The sequence below is a fragment of the Bacillus rossius genome, chromosome 1 (genome assembly GCF_032445375.1).
Source record: "Bacillus rossius redtenbacheri isolate Brsri chromosome 1, Brsri_v3, whole genome shotgun sequence".
NCBI lineage: Eukaryota > Metazoa > Arthropoda > Insecta > Phasmatodea > Bacillidae > Bacillus > Bacillus rossius.
Genome location: NC_086330.1, coordinates 288,737,400 through 288,762,931, shown reverse-complemented (window position 1 = coordinate 288,762,931; position 25,532 = coordinate 288,737,400). Strand labels below are relative to the sequence as shown.

Sequence of the window (25,532 nt, the reverse complement as noted above, 5' to 3'; positions counted from 1 at the left end):
AAACAGATACTTTTGTTCCAGATGGCTTGATTGTCATGCCTGAAGGAGGGGAAGAACATGATGGTTTATGAACATCTGGCTTACCAACTGACGTGAGGTTCTCTTTGGGCAACAGCGTAAATATCGGTGGTTTCTGAATCATGCCTACCGTCTCTCCAGATTTGTTTTCTTCTTTCGGAATCCTGTAAGATGTTAGTGACGAACACTGTGATTTCTGATTGACTTATTTCTTGAAGAAACTCAACAAAGGCTCCCACTGATCTACATACCTAGTCAGACTTCTCCCCAATGACAACCACCTGGTGCAAACATGTTTCAATAACTTTAAATCATCTTTATTATGGAGATTTTGAAATTCTGCGAGACTTTCTTTTCGATTACTACTTTTTTCAAGATGATAATAAATGTCATTTAAAATTTCGTCAACTTTTACTGGAAAGCTACTTGACCCTTTTTCCGCAGCCAAATTAATCAAATGGCACAAACATCCCATTACAATAAGTCCCTCCTGAGCATTTTTGAAAACAGCTGCCACACCATTTTTATGTCCAAGCATAACTGCAGCATTGTCTGCAGAAAAGGATATCATGTTTTTTTTTTAAGTTCTTTCAGACACTCCAATTCAGCCAACATTAAACTGCCTATATTGGGACAAGTTGCATCACCTATTAAATTAGGCAATGGAAGAATGCACAAAACAATTTTTTGCACGTTTTGTCATCAAATGTGACTACCACTGGCAGACCTGCCAACTCTCACGATTTTGGTGTGAGGCTCACGATTTTAAGGTCCATCTCACGCCAAAATAGTGTTTCCTCACGATTTTTCGAGGCCCCAAGATTTTGTTTGTAAAAGTTACAAAACAAGTTTTACGAATGCTTACAATAATGAGTTTCCATCAATACTCGAGTCACGTAAAAGAAGCAATTTTGCGTTTTGTAGCGTGTACCGTGCTGATTTTTCTATCTCGCATAGTGGAAGAGGAGACATTGTGAAATATGTCGCTACAAAAAAACACAACTAACACGTGAAGTGTATTGCTTCCAATAAAAAAATTAATTTTGCTGTGAACAGTGATAATAGTGTTACACGAGCAGAATGTTATTTTACATCTATTTTAGTTGCGGCCCTGCATGATCACTAGCGCTAAATTATGTTCAACTAAATTAAATCTGCAACCTATAATTTGTTGAAATATATTTTGAAGCAGAGACCATGTAACATATGTACAGGTGTGTCACTTAAATTTTAAGATTCTCATGTGTTGTTTTTTTATATCTAACCTGTATTTATGGGCCTGAAAATTTTTATCGAGGACCTCATGATTTTTTAAATTTGAATGTTGGCAGGTCTGCACTGGATAGAGTTTTGAATCTGAGTCATTACTACCGTCGGTCGACAAACAAAAAGGTCCATTTTGCAAATGCGTTACAATATCCTCTGTAGCACTTTAAGACATTCCTTTAATGATAGCAGATGCTTTTGTTCTGCCACAGCTGTATTTCTTCGCAACCTCGGATGAAGGAAACATTTTCCTAAATAGAGGCCCTGCGTGAACAAACACTTCTGATGACGGCACTATCCACGTTTTTATTTTTCACAAAGTAATTCTGAACTTTGTTTTCTTCTACACTTTTCGCATTACTGCTGTGTTTTGTGGTTTTGCCATGATTCTTAATATCATTTTTGCCGCAGTGTGCATGTTTATATCACAACAACAAACCGTACTAAAAGCATAGGTATTACCTTTATCAGATTTGATAATATAAGGAAACTCTTGTTTATAAACGTCTCTGAATGCCTGAAAATACTGCTTGGTTTTTTCACTCATATTGTAAAGTTTGAGGCAAACTACATAAAACAATGTATTATTTAAGTTCAGATTGTAATTCAAACCACAACACCATCTTGGACACTATTTCACTGAAAAACCAAAGACGACTAGATGCCCAATAGCCAGAGCCAAAAAATTTAAACAAAAATATCAAACTGCAGATGATTGGTGTCTAGCAGCCAATTAAGAAACACATGACCCACGTGATGTGTTTTTTTATTTTTATTATTTGACCTAGACAGACATCCCGTTGCTGACACGGTACCAAAATCTTCTGAATTAATTTTAATAATAAAAAAGTTTCAGAAAACCACGAACATAACTGATATAGCTGTACAATCGTACAACAGGATGATTTCCCGTACATTTTCTAAACCTGTAAGGGGACAACAGATGTGACTCTGTAAGGTGCCTTGCTTACTCTGTGGAGAGAGTATTATAACTGTTAAAACTAGGGCTGTCAACATAAAAAAAATTATGTAAACAAATACTGGAAATAGAAAAAATTTGTGTGACGGGTGAATGGCGAATTAGTAAAATATTAACAAACATATACCAAGCTGGTATTGAATTTATTATTACTGTTTACATAAGTTAGACCACTCCAGCACTTTATGCAGAATGAGTATGAAAGGGGGGCCAAGAATATACAAACTGATCGCTGCTAATACGTTGGACACAACAAAACAAAAGTTCCAATATTAAAATTATGTTGGAAAAAATGTCAAATGAAATTTATCTCAAGGTAATTATATTGTCTTCCAGCTAAATCACGTTGTTAGAGCTCGAAATTCTATTATTCAAGACTTCTGGACCTGCGGTCGTAAAGTCGTGTGTTATCACGATGTCCACAAAGAAAAATAAAAATTGTCCTTTAAGATTTATATCTCAAAATGTAGCTGTTCCCAAATGATAAACAATGTTACTCTTACACTTTTTCACTCAGATGATTATTTCGGCCATAATCGAAAAAGCGTCACCTGGAGCTATAGCGTTTTTACAATGGTTACCTGGTGATGCGCAGGGTCCAATTTCAATCATTCATATAATCCACTATATTGTGCGGATCGGCGGAAATCTTACATCGGTGACTGCCGTGAAATGTTGCCCTTTTTTTAACACTGTTTGTAAGCCTCGCACACGGAGTTTTGTGGTCACTAAACGCCTGATGACCAGAGTTGTCGTCAGACCAAACGCACTTCCCAAGGTGGGTCCAAACGTTCTCTTCCCCGGCATGCCTAGCGTCGGTCCTTCAAGCCAGGCGCCACCGGCCTCCGTTGCGTCTAACGTACAAAATTCAAATAAACTGCCAAAATAAAAAGTTAATTAGAGTGGTTTTATGCAAAATAATCAGTTCTAAATTCATCAAAATAAATATAAAATGTCTTTGGTACATAAAACTGTTTTATAATAAAGGTAAACAAACACTTTAGATTGTTATTGCACACGTCTCGTTGCCAGGCGATGGTAAACGAAAAAGGTAGACAAGCCACACGTGTCCGTGTCAGAACCTCTGTGATAAGGCCTATTATCATAATTTTATGGGTAAATCGTACAAGTTGGCAAGAATGTATATGTGCATGATAATTTTATGTTTTATTTAGATTTCATCTATATCTATGTAACTAGGGTCAGATATTCAACAAAAGAGTTCTAAAAAGACTTGTGGTTTCAAAGAATGAAATAGCTATTACCACTGATGTTAATAAGTTGAATATTTGTATTTTATAGTAATATTGTATTAAAATAAAAATTTATTTCTCATTGTGTTCAATTGAATACTTACCAAAATATTTTACTATGAATTCGGTGAGTTATGACTTAATATTGGTCTATAGGTTTCCCTGGTTTATTTGAATAGGTTTTGTTTTGGCATAGTTTCTATATCACAATAAAGGGTCTTAGCAAGTAACAAAAAGGAGGGCCGGCCCGAAATTATTTAAACAAATTTATATTATATTAATTAAACATCGTCACAGAACAAAAATTGAAACATTCCACCTTATTAGATTTTTTCGATGATTACTTAAATAACAGTCTCATTGATTTTACATATTCACGTCGATTAAGTTCTTAAGGCACTGTTCGCTGGTATGCATTTAATTAATTTAGTTCATTATATGTAAGGGGAAAATATATTTCTCCTATCACTCGGTTCTTCAAAGGATGACGTCGGGGCGGGAGGAAAGCTCTTCTTAAGGGGACTCGGAGCTCGAGGTCCCGAATAACATGCTGGGAGCAAATTTGTCCCCCCAGCACTTGGACCCTGTCTGAAACACAAGTCAAATTCCAAATGAATTAGACCTGCTTCCAGACAGTCAAACACAGTCTGCGCGAAGGCCAACAAATGGGAATTCGGCAAGGAAAAAAAAGCCGGATTACTCACCAAACAGGGTGTAGATTCAGGGCTCACGAGATGTCTCGCGCAGAAGACCAGGAGGCGCGGACCAAAATACCGCGGATGACACGGAAGAAACCATCATTTTAGGAAAATTCGAAAGAAGTAATAGCTTAACTAATATCTAACTTGCTGCCTAATGACTAAGACTGACTGGCTACCGTTCAACTGGGATCACATCCCCAAATACAGCTGACTACATCTTGAATTGAAGACGATTCCGTCATAGCCGCGAAAAGAGACGGCGAGAAGGTCTGCCCGACCTGCAGCGCTGTTAGCAGCCAATCTCCAAGTCCTGAGTGCCGCGATGGCGGACAAGTCTCCTAATTTAAACGGGCGGTCGGCCCTAGGGAAAAAGAGGGGGGGAAGGTTCGGTTCTAGGCCGAAGGCATCCGGAGGTGCCAGAGTGGTCGTAAGGACTACTTCAGTTGTTCGCGCGGAAGAGCGACTGCCGCTCTCTCTGCCGGCGGGCACAGAAAGCAACATACAATCGACTATTACAGGCCGCGAGGAGGAAGCATAGGTGCCTTATGGCGTAGCTGGTGGTGCACTCCGGTGGCCTAAAGGGGTCATAAAGGGGGGAGTAAGCAAGCTCGCCCACAGGTGTTGCGGGCGTCAGCTCCACGAGCTGGTGCCAATAGAAGACGTTACAGTTTCTGCCGCTAGATGTCGTGGGCGGTTCTGTAGGACAAGGGAGAATGTCCTTGGAGTAGGCCACCGCCTTGGCTGGATTCACCACAGGGCAATGATCTTGCGTTAAATTCTGCTAACCAGGGGGGTGGAGAGAGAGAGGAGGGTGGACAGAAAAGCACAGAGATGACTGGGAACGGTGGTCCATGGGAGACTCGTTCGTGCCGAGACTCGCTAGTCTCAGCAGGCCTCTAAGAAATAGTGCTTGCAGGCCAGAAGCTGCTCTATGCGATTTTAGTTCTGCGGGGAATTAATATTACAAACCCGGGACGTGACTGCAGGCGAGAGAAATTTCAACCGGGACTACCTTAGACTAGCAAAAGCTCAGATTGACCTTGAGAAAAGGTGCCTCGGTCCACTGGCACAAAGTTTAAATACGTAGCGTACACCAGCCTAACAAAGTTTCAATACCCTATAGTAACCAACCAATTTGAAAAATAACATTTCCAAAAATAAATTAAAAATTATAATAACAATAAAAAAATAACGTGCGAAATGCCTAATTTCCGGCACAATATAAATAAACTTTAATCAAATATCTATCATCAATTATATGAATCACCATAATTTTTTAGTCAATTGTAACATAACCTATTATTACTGCACTCGCCGACAGCGTAACGGAACAGAGCGTAACGGAACAATGAGCGTAACGGGACACATGGTAACGGAACAATGTGTGTAATGGGACACTTTTTCGTGCGTGCAGCCGACGTTCATTGATTTATTAGACGTCACGTTAAAAAAAAAATTAAAAAATTGCCTAGAACATTTGTAAATTAGTGGAAAACTGAAAGTTCTTTTTTTATATGAGATTTCAGTATGAACTTAATACTGTAACTCACATATTTAACGATGTATATATGTACTCAAAAATCTGAGATGGTGAGTTTCACATCCTGTGTTAAATTGATGTGGAATGACCGTAATGTATAATTAGTAACAACTATGCAATTAGGGGTTCCTAAACAGCTAAATGAATAAAATTTTTATTGTGAACATACTGTAGACGTACAGTGTATACCTTAATTACCTGCATTTCACACAAACTGCTCTATGTAGCTCTCATATTCTAGCAACTGCAGTAATCTTTTTGGACACATCCATGGTGGTTCTTACTGCTGATATTGTTTACAAGGAAGGTTTGTTGTAGGAAATCTCACAATTTTCGAGCATGGGCCAACATATTCTTATAAAAATTACATCAGTAAGTATTTAAATGGCCTGAGCGTATGAAGTCATGGGCATAGTTAGTTTTTAATATGAACTAAAATAGCATTTAATAATATTCAGGGAAGTTGGTAGCCATGTACTTATTTGATGAAATACTGTTATGTAATCATTTTAGCTACTATTCTCAGAAATTAGATAAAACCAGGGCCATTCACCTTTGTGTGTTTTTCATTAAATTTGATTTGCTGCCAAGGTACACCATATCTTTTGTGAGAAGTTTTGTAAACAATGTTTAATAATTGCCTTAAGTCATACAAACAAAGAATTATGATAATGAGCTACGAAGTTACTTTAAGCACCCTCAAAGAGATGCAAGAAATGAATTGTATATGTTTGTCACACTCCAGGCCTTCCCAACTAGCTCAAATCTTTGGTCTAGAGTGGACATTCATTTCATGAACACTCGCAGAAATCAATTTGGTGCTGAAAAATATGCAAGTTCCCGAAGAAATGTTACTATCGATGATTTGTTATGAAAATAACATTTCCTGGACCCCACCAGATTTTTACTATATTTTAATAATATTTCACAAATATTCACAAGTCATCATGGCCACCATTTCATACCACAGAAACAAATACATTTAGAATTTACAAGCAAGTGGCACATAACCTCTTCACCTACTCAAAAAACAAACAAATTGTGTGTTGGCAGGTACCAAAGGATAAATATTAAAATATAGTTCGAAAGTAAATCCTGTATTTGCACATTAACTCACGGTATAAGGCGACTAACAATGGGCAAAGTTTACTCAATCATTGTTTGGACTCATACTGACAACAGTGGCTAAAACGTTAGAGTTAGTTCAAAAAATGAAGAATAAAAAAAAATTGGTTGTCTGTAAAGTCGGTTTACGGACGTTAGTTTAACGTGACGTCATAACAAAACATTGATGAAATGTTTGCATACTTTTATGAATAAAATTGAATCATTTTTATTTTAATAATAAAAGAATAAATACTTGAAATTATACTAGTAATCAGATTTTTAAAAATTAACCTTTATTGCCGAAATTGTTGTTGTAATAAGCAATGTAAACCACATTAACTTTTCACTTCACTTTATAAACAGTCGACGAAACAGTTCACGTGTAGATGACTTGTAATTAGTTTTAAAAACTGGTGTTTAGATATAAAGTTTAAATATAATTATGAACAAGTTTTCATACAAATAACTGTAATCAAATATCTATCATAAATTATATGAATCACCATAAGTCTTTAGTCAATTGTAACATAGCCTATTATTACTGCACTCGTCGTGCCTGGTTCCCGCGATAGCGGATAGATATCGTGTTTCATTCGGTTCGCGTCCGTCACCGTAGACAGCAGCACGGTAAGGGAATAATATTATTTCGTTTTTATAACACGATTTTATAACAAATACACATCACAAATACACGAAACTTATTTTTAATGTGTTACAATATTTTTTAAAACATTGTGCAAAAGATCCCGGGTGTAATTTGAATTATTATGTGTAACTGTAAAACACCATTGTTCGTTAAAAAGGTATTTGCATATTCAACATTACTTTTAAATAACCGTACTGATTGTGCTAAAAATCGGTGGACAACCATTAAATTACATAATATTAATAATTCAAATGACGAAAATATTATTGAAAAGTCAAATCGATGGTTGTTCCAATCAAGTGGAAGAGAGATGCCACGCATGCGTACAATGAGCATAGTAACAGGACACATGCGGTTACGGGGCTTTTTTCGTGCGTGCAGCCGGCGTTCATCGATTTATTAGACGTCACGTCAAAAGTTATAGAGAATTTTGCAGCTGTGGTCTGGGTGCTACTGTATATAATTCACATTAATATGATTTTGTGTACCACATCCTGACACACAAACTACCTGTATCTCGTTCAGACAATGACTGAAGAATGAGGTAAGGCAGGTGCATGGCCTCACTACCAAGCACAAAATTGCACAGAAAAATATCAGCCAAATGGCAACAGCACTCCGACAAACTTCAAAGACTTTTTATCACATACTCTGAACACTTTTCTTTTATTCTTACGCAACCAGCAAACCTTTGCCAAGTACGTGAACACACATTTACGAACAAAGCAAAAACAAAAAGCAACACTTAAATATGTCAAAGCAGATAAAAACCTAAATGCAGAAACAGGTAAAAATGTCTAGGAGTTTGTTCACTATAAAGCAAACAAATCATCAGAACACCTTAAAAAGCACGAAATGGTACAAATTACTATCATAAAACATGTGGCAAACACATAAATACTTTCTAAAAGAATTAAAAAGCTGTTATTTATATAATGATAGAAAACATAACCAAGTATCATTTCTTATAAAAAAATATAATAAATTATACCTAGTGAGAAAAGTAGTAACCTGGGTTGCTACAAGTTGTTGATTTGAAAGCTGGTCAAACCAAATGGCATTGTTTAGACAATTCTGTGCGTCTGAAATTATATAGATTAAATCACGAGTCTTTCCCACACTATAGTATCACATGACTGTCACGACATATTGCATCATCTCGCTTTCGTACAAAGAACCATAGCAAAATATACAAAAGATTACATAACACATACAAAATCTTAAATGAGTGAGCAAAATTAGGTAAAAATAACTTTAAGCAACTTTATCACAGTAAAGTGTTAGACATACATCAGTTTACTGCGATTCACTTTCACTAACAAAATGTATTTTCAAATTAATAGTTTCATGGCTTTCCCTTAGAACTAATTAATTGTCATTTGCATCAAAAGTAGTTCACACAAAATTTCTAGATAATATTTAAAATGTTTATAATAAATTTTAGTTTGAGGTGAATGGGCTCTCGAAACTCAGAATAAAAGTATAGAAAGAGACCATTATTGAACTTCAGGAAAATAATTTTTCTTCTCTGAATAATACCTCAGGAAAGTCAAATTTTTTGACAGTAACAACTGCCAGCAAACAATTTTTTGTATTTTGTATAAACATTATATGCTTACGATTTTGTCACCATCTACGTTACATAGAAAGCAATTTAGACATATTGACCAGACAAAGCACAAACATATCACAAAAAAAACACAGAAGCCCTATTTGTGAAATCTAAATTCAACTGCTCATCAATACTGTTAAAAATTGAAAATTCCACTAAATAAAGTTCTCAATGTGATCAAACACATTTTGAATTAATATATTTTTGCTTTTAACAAACACAAACATCTAACAAGGTTTCCAAATGTGTAACAAACAAAACTATACAAACACTGTTTTTAAAAAAAGAAACTAAAAGATGCCACCTTGATTTCAGAAAAATAGGAGCAGTTTTAAGTTTTTGCATTTGGTTGTATCATACGATCAAAAGTAAACTACAGAAAAAGATAAGTGGACGTGATAGTTGTTTACGGTAAATTTTATGAAACAAAAACCTGTGGTTCCTAAATTTGTCATTCTATGCAGTACCTAGTGGCTAAGGTGATTCCAGGTGTGAATTCAGCATCTATTTGTAAATTCTTCAAGAAAGTACTTTATAACAGGATGAAATGCACTTTGACCTTCTGTCGTGAAAACTGAATATAGTTAAACAATGGGAATGCACAGGCACATAATACAACATCCTAAAGTAAAAAATGAGTTGGTCATTCTTAAAGAAAAAACCAGCAGCTGAGGTTATCAGTGTACATGTTTCCTCTAGTGCTGGCAATATTGTCAATAACAAGTGAACATGTTAAAGAATTTGAATTTCTTTACAAAAATTTTTAGTAGAATAGGGCATAAGATAATTGTTTTTATTTCTCTTATGTGTTCAAACGCAGGCAAAAATAATATCGGTTTAGGGGGAAATGTCACATGTTCAGCATTAAGGCATTTACATGACTTATTATTTGTCCTTGTGTGTCAATATTTTTTTTTTGTGATCTTGAATTCATTTGGACAATTAATGTAGTTGATTTATGAGAGTCATATAAATATGCACATTTTAGTAACTTTTTTTCTCTGTATTCCAAGTTAACCCCTTCAGTGTTAAATTTTTTAAAGTAATTTGGTTGGAAAAAAAAAGCAGATTTTTGTATTATACTTTCCAATTCTTTGTTTATTCAAGGAATAAAAAATAATCCTAACACAATTGTTTCAAAAAAATTTATCACTATAATTATTTGAATTTTATGTTTACATGTTATGCTTGATAAGGTATGTTTGGAAATTATTACTGAAATAATAATTTTTTTCAATCTTTTCAATTATTTAAACAATACTTACGATCACAATAATCATCATCATCATCGTCAACAACAATTAATAATACATGTACAAACAAATTTCAATTAAACTTTAATATGTGTATAAAAAGTAATAAATGGTTTATCTCTATTGACTTAGAAAAATTCCATTATTTTATAACATGCGATTGATTGTTCTATTTACATTTGAATAAAAAACATACTTATCCAACAAACATTTTACCACCATAGGTGAACAGTTACTTTCCCATTTAGAATACAATGTAAAATAATTATAATAAATGAATAAATGCAAAGAAATATAATTATATAATGTTAAAACTTTTCACATAATTTACTTACAAATAACTTAAGACTACATGACATTGTGCAAGAATCCTTACTTTTTGAATGTTGCAGATAAATAGTTCAACAAACATACCAGTGGTATTTCAGTTGGAAATAATAATATTAATGGTTTTTTTCAGAACAATGTTCAAATTACAATAATAAAAAAACTCTTTTTCTGCAAGAATATTCATAAGTTTGTTTTAGTATGGTAAAGCCTAAAGTATGGTGCAACACACAGGCCTACATCACCCTCGGGGCAGAAGTACTTGCTCTTTCTTCTTACCCTCTTGCCTTTATCGTCTCTCTTAGAGTAGCAAACCGTACATTGTCTTGTAGGCGTTTTCTTTTTCTTAGTTGGTGGAATAATTTCCGGGAATTGGCGCTCTGTCAACCTCAGTGGATTAGGAGTAGTTTCTGGCCTTCCACCATGAGAAGAAAATTCTTGGGAGTGGTATTTCTCGAACATTTTTTCTACAAAAAGTAGCCTGTATTCTAAAAGAGCAAGGCGGCCACCAGACTTCATGTACAAAAAAAATGAGTTCCACAATGCCTGTTCAAGCAGATGGAAAAAATTTTTACCTTTACTGGGAATACGGTAGTTGGCAAAATGCTGGTCCACTCGATCAACACCACCCATGGTCTGGTTATAATCTATAAGTAATTTGGGTTTCATTACCGTATGATTACTTCTCTTCATATTTACCATCTCACTGTTGTGGATGGTCGAGAGTAAGCAGATATCCTTCTTATCTTGCCAGCGAATGACTGTTACCTTCCCACGTTGGGCTGCTACTATTTCCCTCTTCTTTAGCTTCTTCTTGTTTTTCACGGTGGGAGGCATATCTTTACAAGACAATTTGACAGTCCCATATGTATCAGTCTTGCGAATAATTAGCAGATCTGCCAGTTGCGGTGAGGTGTAAACATTGTCGGTTGTGACACAGTAACCTTTGTCCAACAAAGGCTCTACCAGCGCAAGAACAATTTGAGAGGACACTGGAAGATTCTTGTTTTCACTTTCAAACACCGTTCCTTTCCCAGTATAAATAATACAATTCCAAATATACCCCGACTTTGATTCACATAACATATATGTCTTTATGCCGAATCTCACTCTTTTTGGGGGATGTACTGAATCCACCCAAGTCGGCCTTTGTACAGAATTAGGCTCTCGTCAATAGTGATATCTCTGTCCGGTGTGTACAATGCCATGAACATTTCATTTAAAAATTTCAATACCGGCCAATTTTATTTAGTTTGGAACAAAGGTGCTGTTCTGGGTCATATGAAGCATTGTCAAAGTTCTCAACAATAGATTTTTACTCAAAAAAAGTATTTGTTCTGGCTTATTTACAATACTTTGCAAAATTGTTACAGCAAAAAATGTTCGGATTTCATTATTTGTGGTTGGGTGCCACTGAGACCTAAGAGGAGACTAGACTGGTTTATTTTGAAGGTACTGATCTACATACAAATTTGTCTCTTTTGTAATCAAGTTTATCAAATCATCATCGAAAATTTGTTCAAAAAACTGCAAGATATTTGCGGATGGATCAGCTTCAAAATTTAGTTTTGAGTCGGACATAAAATTGAATCTTGGAGGAGAAGGAGGTAGCTCACCTTCGGTGTTTACTTCACACCACACCCGAACATCAGCCAAATCAAGTGTTTCAGCATCTATTTCTTCACTACTTGAACTTGAAAATGACGTTTCACTTCCTGAAGACTGCCAAAATCGTTTCACTTCCTGAACACTGCCAAAATCATTTAAATCACTGACACTTTCCATGGTATAATTTAGAAAAATTATTTACATCAAAAATAATATGTGATGCTCACAAAAAAAAGGTGTTTATCACATCCGTTTTCCACAATTATATATATATATATATAATTTTCAGGCAGATAATGTACCATAAACCGCACAAATTAATATAATAATTCACCTTACCCAAAATTAATTAATTCCGCGAACGTAATATAAACATGCAAGCAAACAGTGCAATACCTAATAGACACAGCAGAAAAAATATCGGGAGTTATCGGATTCGTGCTGGTATCTGTAGGATATTGACTAACCATAAACTATGTATACGCTAGTGTGATCTGTTGGGAGACAGAGCAACTAAGTATCGCCAAATAATCACCGCTGTAAATGATGTTGCTTTCCATGTTTGGAAACAAAAGTATACTTAACCGCATGGTCAAATGAAACATTTGCTGCTATCTAGCGAGGAAACGTAGAAACATATTTCAATATAGGCTTAGACTGCTCTCTGGCGAATAAAGAGTAAACTAATTCCATAAAGAAAAACAGAACAAATTAACTCGGGAAAATAAAATTTTACACACACAATTTCGCTCAACCCAAGTTATTTCAGGCAAATTTTTTTAGGAACTCTTTGGAATCCCGAGTTAACTTTGGCAAATGCATTAAGAGGTTAAGTGACTTAATTTCAACACTGTTGCTCCCGTTCCAGAAAAACCAATATCTTTCCCGAAAGAATCTCATCCCGAAGTAAAAATGCTGTTCCAATTCACCTTTCATTTTAACAAATTTGATAGTATACATAGATAGAGAGTAATGATTTTGTTTTGTATTTCTACCTTTGTTTTTTTTAGTTACTTGCAAAATTATTTTAGTCAGTATATAGACACACACACACCTTTATAAACTTTTGAGAGAACATAGGTTTTGATCTACGGACCACAAAACAAAAAACTATGTAAACTTTTTTTTTTTTTGGAAATTGCACTTTGGTAACGACTGCAGATTATCCATAGCTAAAAAGAAATTAAGGAGCCAGGTAGCAATAGTTCATGACCTTCTGCAAGGCTGAACTAAACTAGATCCAAACCAATGAAGTGTACCTACACAACACTGCTCTTTTTTGTTTTGCCTAGCCTTAACAGTGTGTTGATTAGACATGCACAAGTATTTATCTCTTGTCTCATCTGTGAGCGAGCATGGTTGTGCAGTGGTAAGACACTGGACTTCATTACGGAGAATCTACCATCCTGGTTCCTGGTTTTCCATGGGTTCCCCAAAACCACTCTAGGCAAATGCTCTGATGGTTTTTCCTTCAAATTCTCCATCTCTATTGCTCTTACTGCTGAATGAAGTCTCCCCTCTCAGTGACTCCTGACGCCTGGCTGGTGCGTGTGTGGCAGAGGCGATGAACAGCGTGTGCATCGTGGCTGCGGAGGAAAGCGAGGCGGTCCGGCTGCTCGCAGAGTCCCTGAGCTGCCGCGTCGCCAGCGTCCGGCACGTCCGCTCAGCGGCAGACCCGCCCGCCGGCTCCTCCAAGGACACCTTCAACACCGTCATCTTCTTCCACGAGCATGAGATCGACCAGGAGAACCAGCTGCTCGAGTTCGCCACCATGTTGGACTTTGAGAAGCAGGTACGGTGCGTCCCGTGGTGAAGTCGCTCTGGTCAGCTTTCCAGTGCGGCCACTTTGAGGCACACCCGTCAGTTTTCACATTTATGCATGCAGTATCACACCCTGAAGGCTACCCCAAATACTAGACTTAACAATATTACTGGAAACTTGTACAGTAATGAGCTAAAGCATCAATTTAATAGTTTCAAAACTACATAGGTATAAAAAGAATTTATATTTTGTAATAGTACAAGTTTGGATTCTTGAATCTCCTCGGGGGGAAATTTGATTTTGTAGCACACCTAATAAGTAGAGCCAAGATTATATGGTTTTATGCAAAATCCAATCCAAACCGCGAAATATGAAAAATTTTTCCTGATGCAGTTGTTTTGCCAATGTGATATGACCACGTAACATCCAGCATGATCACACCTTGAGGCAAATAAGGCTCCTTTCACACGAGGTGACTGATCGTGGCGACTGAGCGTGGCGATCAGACGCCTTTGCTGGCGACTGTGCCGTTAGCGCAGGCAACTGGTTGCGGCGATCGCCGAGTAAAATAGATTTCAGTTCGTCATGGCGTCTAGGGACGAAGAGGTTCTGCTGCTCCTCTTGCTTCTCAAGAAGAGAAAGCGCAGATCAAGAAGAAGCATGCATGTGCATCCTATATTAAGGTCGAGAATAGAGCGGGGCCTTTTTTACAGTTTATTTGATGAGCTGTTGTCAGATGGAAAGAAATTTTTTAATTACTTTCGTATGTCAAGAAATTCGTTTGACGAATTACTGTACTACATAGAATCCGATGTGCAAGGAATTGATACAGTTATGAGAAAAAGTATTCCTGCTAAAGAAAAACTTGCTCTTACTTTAAGGTAAGTAATATGTGTAATCAAAGCAATATGTTTAATACATGGCATAAACATATCAGTATATTATTACTCATATTTTTATTTAAGACGATTAAAAATAATAAAAAATAACTTTTAATGCTTCTGTAATGTGTTTATTATTAATTTGCAAGGGGCTACCAACCACATGAAACATTGTTCTCGTGATAAAGAAATAAGTTTTTAGTTTGTAGCAGTCACTAAATGTTCTGAATAAAGCACACGGCATACGACAATGTATAGCAAGTTACAGTATGCTTAAGGTTGTTTACTTGTGACTACAGTGAATAAAATTACCATAAAGGAAATGTTACAGTTGTGGAAAACAAATAGAAATTGAGACCACGCCACGAAAATGGGAAAGAGAGTATCTATTCAAAGCATATCACATCACTATACTGGCTGCCCACTGATTCTGTTGGTGAACGTAATACATGTGATGTTGTAGATGCAGGAGATGAAACATTGTAAACATAATCCCTCTGCGGTGCACAATTTATCACTGATGAATTACTTGGCAGACCGACTGGAGAACATGATGGACCATGATTGATTTGTGGAACAGATTGAAATGGGATGCCTACAGTACTGGTATTGTTATACTGAAATTGTTGTGGCATCTGTCGCACTTGTTGAGCATTTGCAATAGCCAAAATTAAGTCAGATTTAAGTTTGAGCTTTCTGTCATCGGGAACTTTACACATTTCCGAAACAAGAGATAGTAAAAACAAGCGATCCTCATATTTTTCATCCGAAGCTGTACTTTCCATACATATATATTTTTTTTTAGTACACTAATAAGCTCATCATTTTCTTTGATCTGTCTCTTCCGTGATGTTTTTTGGATATTTACTGGGTTTTCTTCTTGTTGTGTTGAAATATCATCGTCTACTTCTGTTTCAACACTAAGATCTTCGCCAGAGACACAGTCCATACTACTTGTTGTTTTCTTCGTCACAGTTTCTAAAAAACGCAATGTTTCAAAATACACATACTGCTTTCGGCCACTAGCCCCAGAACCACTTTTTTCTGTCTTCTTTTTCAGAAGTTCTCTAGCATAGCATGTCCGGATACTTTTCCACTTCTTCTGTATAGCAGCAGCTGTAACATACCGTTTACAAATTTATTAGGGTACATTCTTATTAGATTGTGTACATTTTCAATTTATTATATTTTGTTACAGGTACTTGGGTGCAGGTTCAACAATGACAGACCTTCACTTCCAATATAGGCTAGGAATCTCTACAATTTCTACCATCGTCCATCAAGTTTGCAAGGCAATCTGGATTCGACTGAAGCCGATATGTTTCCGCGAAATGACAGAAGAACTATGGTTGCAAACAGCAGCACAATTTTACGAAAGGACGAAATTTCCACAATGTATGGCAGTTCTGGATGGGAAACACGTTCGCATAATCAAACCTGCTCATAGTGGTTCTTTATATTACAATTACAAAAACTACTTCTCAATACTCCTTCTTGCTTTGTGTGATGCATCGTATAAGTTCTTATTTATAGACGTAGGTGCATACGGAAAATCATCAGACTCCACAGTGTTTAAAGAAAGCGTATTTTTCAAGAAACTTCAGAACCAACAGCACAACATACCGGTGCCACAAGAATCATATGCAGGATTTGATGGACCTATGCCCTTTGTCTTTGTTGCTGATGAAGGTTTTGGACTTTCTAATAATATTTTACGGCCTTATTTAGGTAAATTTTTAAGTGTAAAAAACGTATATACAACTACAGACTCTCCCGAGCACGCAGATATATCGAATGCACATTTGGCATTCTCGTAAACAAGTGGCGTATTTTTCATAGGCCATTAAATGTTGACTTAACCCTAGCAGAAGACATAGTCAGCGTGTGCTGTTTACTACACAACTTTGTAAAAGAAAGGGACGGGATTCGCTTTGAGGATACTTTAACAGTTGAAGGGCTCCTTGATATGGAACCCGCTGGACGACCAACACCAAGACTTGCAAGCAATGTTAGAGACATGTTTGCCAAGTACTTCATAAGTGCAGAAGGTTCCGTCCCTTGGCAAATGGAACGTATTTAAGAACCATTGCAGAAAACGTTCGTCCTGAAATATTATTTATTATTGTTGAAAAATATTTGCTGTCAGTAGAGAAATAGTTCCGTATCACAACAACATTGCAAGTGAACAACGCTAGCACAAATTTCTGGAATATTAAAAGAACCATTAAACGCAAAACAAAATTTAAAACTATTGTAAACTTTTTTCAAGAGGCTTTTACAAGTGTTTTGTCAAGAACAAAAAAAAATATTTTCAGCCGCTACTTTATTACGGACGTACTTTCAGTGTAGTCACTGCCTCATACATTTACAAAGCGTATTATGTATCACTATATCTATAAACCATTACCGTAATGAAACTAATATAAAGTTTTATCTTACCTATTTCATTTTTCTCTGGAGATGGTTTTTCATCGAAATCACCGAAGAATTTCGTTATTACTTTGTGCCATGCATTTCCTTTTTCAAGTTTATTTCCGTATTCTTCAAGTGTACTGTTCCAAATAGCCTCGTTGTTCTGTACTTCATAAATGAGGTCTTCAGTGTTTACTCTTTCTTCTATTAATTTAGTAATAGAACGGTTCATATGAACACGGTGTGCCATGGTTCGGTCACTTCACAACTATGGGAACGGCAGACGCCACTCGCCAGTCGCGCCGACCAGTCGCCTCGTGTGAAAACGTGTATCTGATTACATGTTTCATATCCAGTTGCAGCAACTGTAGTTGCGGCGATCAGTTGCGATAGTGAGCAACTGCAAGCGACTGTCGCCTGCTCGAGCGACTGCAGTCGCCTCGTGTGAAAGTTATCATACAAAACAATGCTCCACTAAAAGTTGCGGGGATCAGTCGCCGCGATCAGTGGCCTCGTGTGGGAGCCTAACTGAAACAAAAATTTATCATAAATTACAAATTAAATTAGAAGTTTCTTTTACAAATAATTTGACAAGTGATCACAAGTACTATTAAGAATAATTACATAAAATATAAACAATTATGTGCATGCCATACTTAAGTTTATTTAAACTAACAATAAAACTTTGGTTGTTGGTCATATATAAAAAAATTCCCCAAAAAATTATCAAAATTTATTTTACAAGTGAGCTAAAGACAGTTTGTTTGTGCAACATTTGGTCACTTTAAATTTGTTGGTCTCTACTTCTGCATAAATTTATATGCTGGTTCTTAAACTTTGTATATACTTTAAAAGTTGTTACCTACCAATTGCCACCATTTTGTTAAAACATTTCTACTTTTTTTAGTTTATTTTGGTTTGAATGATCATTAGCTTGAAAACATTCATTGAAGAAAAATATTACTTGGTAGTAGGACCTATTAATGATGTTTAGATTTAAATTTGTTTGATGTGTTGCAATTTTTGCTGATTGTTTTCATATTTTTCAAGCTATATAAAAAATCAAAGTTCGGTTTTTCACCAGATATCATGTTAACCTACATTAATTCCCAACACAATTTTTCCAGAAAGGCAGTAAGTTTCTAGAATTTAACCTTAAATGTAGTTTATATGTAAAAAAAACTTTTTTTTTTCACCTTAAAATCCTAAGTGAAGGTTATATATTAAATTTTATGAACTCCATTTGCCCACCGATAAATTATAAAATATTTTCTATCCATAATTAAGAATAATATTTCAGATATTTATATGGTTATCAACCCTTTGTTGTCTGTCAACATTAAACAACTAAAACAATGTTGATTTTTACTTTTGCAAAAAAAAAAATTTCAAATAACATTTTTTTTTTAAATTTTTATTTTTAAATTATGACTATAGTTAATTTATTAATTGGTACTCCTGAGTACTGACAGGGACCATAATCAAAATGTATTATTTACAAGTAGTGGAAAAATCATCTAATGTAAGTACCTAAACTAAAATTCAATGTAATATATAATGTAATAATATGTTAAATAGAACATATAATTTTACTTTAAAAAAAATTGGTTGTCTGTAAAGTCTGTTAACAGACCATAGTTTAACGTGACGTTATAACAAAACATTGATGAAATGATTGATCCAGAAGAAAATGAAATATCATATTTGGCCTGAGACTGAGCCGTAATAGGTTTTTGCAACCAAACTATTAAGGCATTAAAAATATTATATTCTTTGAGGAAGAAATTTTTTTTAAATTTTTCTATCTTTTGTATGATAAAATCTACCTCTGCATACTTTTATGAATAAAATTGAATCATTTTTATTGAATAATCACTATTTTGTATGGATACAAAGAAGGTGTGAAATGAAATCTACAATATAATTAATAAATTTACTTTAATTTGCATTCATTAAATCAAATGTATGTATTACTTTTGAAGTGTTGTGCGCGCCGTATTTATTTTTACAAGTACAAAAAAAAAATTTCAGCCGCCGGGATTTGATCTGTCAACCTATCAATTGGTAGTCAGCGATGCTAACCGTACAGCCACGAGGCCATATTGGAATCAATTGTTTCAGATGTTATAAATTAACCCCTTCAGACCCACATTTATTTCTTTAACTTTAAAAAAAATTTTTTTTTGCAGAATATTGTTTATTTGGGTATACTAACACATGTAAATACTTAGAATTATGTTTTTTTTACTTTTTGACATGAAATACTATTTTGTCCACTATAATGGACACCAGGATCAAGTATATACATATTTTACAGGTACACAGAAAAATCCTTATCACACACTTATTTTAGATGTTTTTAAAATTTCCTTTGAAATCCTTATTTTAGTTTTCTTTTATATGTTTGAATATATATCTTTTCATCTGAAAACATACAATTTTGCACTCAAATAAAACATTATCATCTTCAATAAAGATATACACGGTCACTTGAAAACACGGCCAAATGCAGTCGGCCCTAAAAACTGGCATTAGAATTCTCTAAGTCGAATTTCTTTTATGTAACTTGAGGAAACAATTTATTTCAGACACAAAGCACAAATGGCACTTGCACTTACAACAAATTACTTTGGTTTTGCCCGAACATCCCTGATTTTTACATCTTCCCCCATCTTTTCTTTAGTCAAAAATAGGTAAGTGGTCCATTCCATCGAATCTGAGTTCTGCACAAGGACATTTTTCTGCTCTTCCTTTCTTCTTTGTTGGAACATCTTCCATATCTTCATGTGACGATGGTCTTCCTCTTTTACTTGGAACTGCAGATCTGACCAAATATTCAGCTACTTTCATACGAAACTGCAGCAAGTCCATGGTTTTTTTCTTCGGAATGTCGGCTCGTTGACATGCTTTTCTGTACTCCAGCAAGCTGTTGAAAAGTGCAAAATCAATTCCATGCATGATAAGTCGGAGTGTCCACTTCCTGGATCTGATGTATATTCTGTATAGCCCTATTAGTTGATTCATGAGATCCACCCCGCCCATTGACTGGTTGTAAAGTTTAACAACTTCTGGTCTCTTTACACTTGTGTGTGTTTTCTTGGTTTTGTCCCACCTCTGCACAATGTCTTCTTCGCCAATGCCGACAAAATTGGATCCCATTACAACAGTCCTGTTATCCATCCATTTTGTAAGTACATCACCGTCAAGACTTACAACTTGCTCTGAAAATCCTCTCCCTTTTTTTGCCATCTCGTTATCTGTCATAAAAGGAGATGTGCCAAAACGATTCATGCGTATGGTACCAGCAGCAAATATTTTCTTTTCTCTCAGAACACACAGCAAACTGTATGAAGAAAAGAAGTTATCATAGAATAACTTACGTCCCTCCTTTGTTATTCTACGTGACAAGTGTAAAATCACTGTTGCTCCAAGTCCAAAAATTTTCATGTGTTCCTCTTCCACTTCAGTGGTCTTCCCTTGGTATATGAGAAAATCATATGCTGTGCCACTCTTTCCACATAGCAAAAATATTTTTACTCCCCACGGCTGCGGCTTACCCTTCACATATTGTTTTATAGAAAGCTGACCTCGAAAGGGCACCATTTGCTCATCAATACATAAAAACTCTTCAAGTGGCAACTCCAGGCACCGGTTCTGAATGGTGTCGAAAAGAGGTCGTACCTGGTATATTCGAACGTGTATAGTTTTCTGGCATTTCCAAATTATTGACGAGATGGAGATGGGAACGAAGCTGGAAGAACCTGTCTCTACTCAAGCCACTATCTAAGAACAAACCGAGTCCAACGAAGCTGTTCCAAAATATGCGTACTCTAGGAAATTTCAAGCATCCTATAGCAATGGGTAAACGAATAAGCTTTTTTATTTCCACTGCTCTGGTGTTTCTAAAATTTGATGTGACTTTTTGCATAGCATAAATATTTTTACATTCAGCAAACTGTTCAAAAATTTCTTCTGGAATATACCTAAAGAAATACATGCTTGGGTCTTCTATGTCACACGTATCAGGAGTTTCTTGGATGTCACTGTACTTTATCACTGGAGTAGAACATGGGCGATGTCTGTATTTTTTGTCGGGGTTCTTCGTAACAAATCTTGCTAAATCAATTTCAAGTGTCTGATTAGTGTCATTACTTATTGCTGAAGACTCAAACTCATCATGATTTGAAGAAGGGATATCATTATTTGCAATGTTACTTCTTATTTCTGTCATGATCTCTTCTGTTGCCCCTGTGTTATATTCAGCTCCCAGGAATCCCTCACTTGATATCTCACAATCTTGATATTGGCTAATTTTTTCTACGCCGACCCTTATTCCTTTTGAAGTAGATGGAGCAGTATCTAAATTGTCTTCATCAACGGATATATCAATATCTGATATGTCTCCATTCAGAATAAGATCCTGTGCTTCAGCAACGTCTGCTTCCTTGCTGAGATTGTAGGTACTTTCGGGCCCTAAAACAAAACAAAAATATACAAAACCTAATTGAACACAAGCTGAGAAGTTTGACCAAAATACAGGTAAAATGTATAAACCTACTTATAAGTTTACTTCTAATTATGTGCTGGCTTTATTTGTAACTGTTACATGTTTGTCTGCTTCTAAAATATGTTTTGAAATATAATTTTTCTTCTAAATTTCAAGTATAAAAAATATTTAATCATCATGGGAATTGAACCTAGGATCGATTGGTTACAAATCAGGTGCCTTACCACTTTTTATTTTATTTAGTTACATGTAATGCACACAAAACGAATGTAAAAATAAAGTCTATAACATGATTGACAACATACTACATGATTTTCATTTTCCTGTATTCAAAAAATAATAATGATTGTTTAAACATGTTTAAAAACAAATACAACAAAACTTAAATACTTTCAGTCAAAAAACATATTAAAAATATAAAAAAATTTGAATGGCAATTCATCTGAGGTCCGTAGTAAAAAGTATAAATATAAAAAAAATTGAAAGGCAATTCATCTGAGGTCCGTAGTAAAAAGTATAAATATAAAAAGTGAAATAGATCTACAGACACATACAAATACACTTTAAGTTTTCAGTTTATTACGTGGCCAAGACAGAATTAACTTTGTTCTTTCAAAACGAAAATGAGAATGTTCCAAACCATGTTCGGAGCGTGCCGCGGCGGGCCATGTTCCACTGCTCCTGTCGCAGGACTTGCACGAAGTCTCATAGAGTCACCGGCTCTGTGACGTCCTTCAGGAAATGTACAGCTTGCAGGATGAACCACGCCGCCGCTCTCCTCTTCACTGACGGGAACACGAAGAAGTCGCAGTGTATGAGACGCTCGTCGCTGATGTCACCTTGACCATCGTTGATAAGTTATCACACTCTTGTGCGACACTAGTGCCATATGGGCACAGCATACATGCATTTACTTATCCTGTGCAAGGCTGTATCAATACTACCACAGAGCGCGCATTTAGGGTCGTCTGTTAGATGTATCCTGTATTTCCGCATTGCAGTGGCTGTTAGATTATTGTAGAAACCGTATGCTGCAGATCGTAAATCTGAAGAGATATTATTGTCCGCAATAATTCTCGAATTTTGCATCCAATGGATACTTTGCGTGCGACTTACTATGACTGGTACTGTCTCCCGGAATTGTATGGTTCTGTGATACAGATTTTTGTCTGAGGCAGTTGAGTCTTCAGGCATGGCTTGTACGACAGTAGCAAGCGTTTCTTGTGCTCTTCGATATATGAGCGGCAGTCGCCCTGCTTCCGCCCAGACTTATTTCTGGAGATACGCGTACATGTCCGTCTGTCGTAATACAGTGGCGATAGCTATTGCGTGATAAATTGCTTCGCATTTTTCGCCATGATCGACAAGTCCCAGCCCCCCTTGGTTCGTAGGTAGGTAGAGTTGTGGCCGGGCTAATTTAAAGATATGCGATTTCCACAGAAGATGACCGACGTACGATAGAACACGAGCATTATATTCTCTTGGTAGAGGAAAAAAATGTGACACATCTTTGCCAGTAAAAAGTACTTACTAGGGATACCCGTTGCAAGATGTTCGTACGTCGATAGCTCATGCTGATTTTACTAGTGTGCAAATTATTTGTGACTACGTCCCAGTTATGTTGGACAATACAAGCTATATCTGCCTGAAAATACACACCTAGTATTTTAATCTTATCAATGGATTGAAAAGGGCGTACATCTTCAAAAATCTCGCCTGTGCCACGCAGCTGCAACACCGCCGTTTTTGTAGCATTTACTTTCAAATTTGATACACGATGGCAAAGTTCTAGACAATTTGCAACTGTTTTGATTTCATCTTCTGATCGAATGATGCATGTGATATCGTCTGCATATGCATTAAGTTTAAACGACAAGTGGTTTACAGGAAAGCCTTGCAATTTGGTTTCTAGCATTCGACATGAAGGTTTAATGGCAACTGTAAATAAAACCATTGACATTGGACAACCTTGTGTGACAGAGCTCTCAATCGGTATAGGGTGCGTAAGAAAACAATTTACCATCAGCCGAGAGGATATTCCGGTGCATACCATTTTTACCCAAGTTATTGTAGTGTCTGGGTATCCTAAGTGTGTCATTATTTGAAATAAATAATTGTGATCAACCCGGTCGAAAGCTTTCTCCATGTCGATGCTTAACAAGGCAGTTTTATTCTGTTCTAAGGAAGAAAGTAGATGCACATCACGCAATGCAAGTACTCCCTGTATAATGGATCTTCCTGGAACTGTACACGTCTGTCCAGGACCAATTACATCACTCAGTCCTAACTTTAAACGTTGTGCTCATATCCAGGCTATTATTTTATAGTCCGCGTACAAATAAGCGTTATTGGCCTATAGTCTGTTGGTTTCACTGCATGTTGCTTTTTCGGAATTAGAACAATGATGCCTTCTTTATGGGACTTGCAGAGCTCTCCTCGTGTAAGTATGTCACGTACAACCTCACAGAAGTCGGGGCCAATAATCTCCCACAGGACCTTGTAGAACTCATAGGTAGAGCCAAGATTTTACGGTTTTATTTTTTGGGAAATTTCGTCCTAAAGATTTTGAGATTTCGTCTTTATCGTCATAAAAATTCAAATTTCTTTTGTATTGTCTTTATGATTTATTTCGAAGATTTAAGGACAGTGATATTAAATGTAATTATAATCCCTTATTTTAATATTTACAATTTTTGCTTAAAGTTAATTAAAACATTGTTCAAAGTAAATAAATACTAACGGTGTAGATTGTGTATAAAAGCAAGTATAAAAACACGATAAACATAACTTAGGACATAATTTTGACATTGTTCTTCTCATATTTGGTAAAGGCACATTTATATATAGGTGGCAGTATTTTATATTGGTTATCATTATTCACAAATCATGAGAAAGCAACCATAGTTAAAAGTTCTGCATTCTCAGGCAAAAGAGATCTTCTCCGGTCACTGACAATTACAGAATATTTAGAAAATGACCTTTCAGTGTCAACATTTGATGTTGGTATCCACATTAATTTTAGTGCAGCTGCAGCAAATTCAGGAAAGTCACATTTTAGTTGACACATGAGGTTCACTATGTCTACATTGTCTGTGTGTGGTTTTTGTAGTTCAATGTTTACAAGCTTTTGAAGGGACATATAACCTGCTGCCACTGCAGTTCTTGGCACATTTTGTAGGAACGGTAGAGAATCAACCATTTTGGAGAAGTTTTTGCCTTCTATACTCACATTCCCAATATTTTTGGGGTTGAGCAGGGCATCAATATCACGAAAAAGTGCATGAGAAGGATCACTTGAGACCAAATCATGTAGCTTTAGTAAGCTAAGCTGTGATGTCTGTTTGAACAGTTCTTTCAAGGCTGCAGACTGAACACTTTTCATTTTGCTCAGTAACTTTTCAACACTCTCTGGAAAAATTCCTTTTGTTAGAACTTCCAATGAAATTTGAAGCTTCTGAAGCTTTGAATAGAGGAGGTGGGCAGTTGGGTAGGAGGATCCCTCCAAGAAGTTTATTGTGTCAACAAAGCAGGCACAATTTTCAGTGACAAACACACACTGAGCTTCCAGGGCTTGTATCTCAGTTTCTTTCAGTCCCTTTATGAATTTCACACCAGCATTATTTTCTTCACTCAGTTGTTCGAAGAAGCTAACAATGTTAT

At 36.0% G+C, this 25,532-nt stretch overlaps 1 protein-coding gene across 2 annotated transcripts in view; it reads left to right on the top strand.

Moving 5' to 3' along the window:
* LOC134527711 (D-ribitol-5-phosphate cytidylyltransferase-like) overlaps positions 1-25,532 on the top strand; it is a 348,603-nt gene that overhangs the window by 176,807 nt on the left and 146,264 nt on the right. For both annotated transcript variants that reach the window (XM_063360624.1, XM_063360623.1), the window contains exon 5: positions 13,870-14,102. In XM_063360624.1, the coding sequence (XP_063216694.1) occupies positions 13,870-14,102 (233 nt within the window). The remainder of the gene's footprint in view (positions 1-13,869; positions 14,103-25,532) is intronic.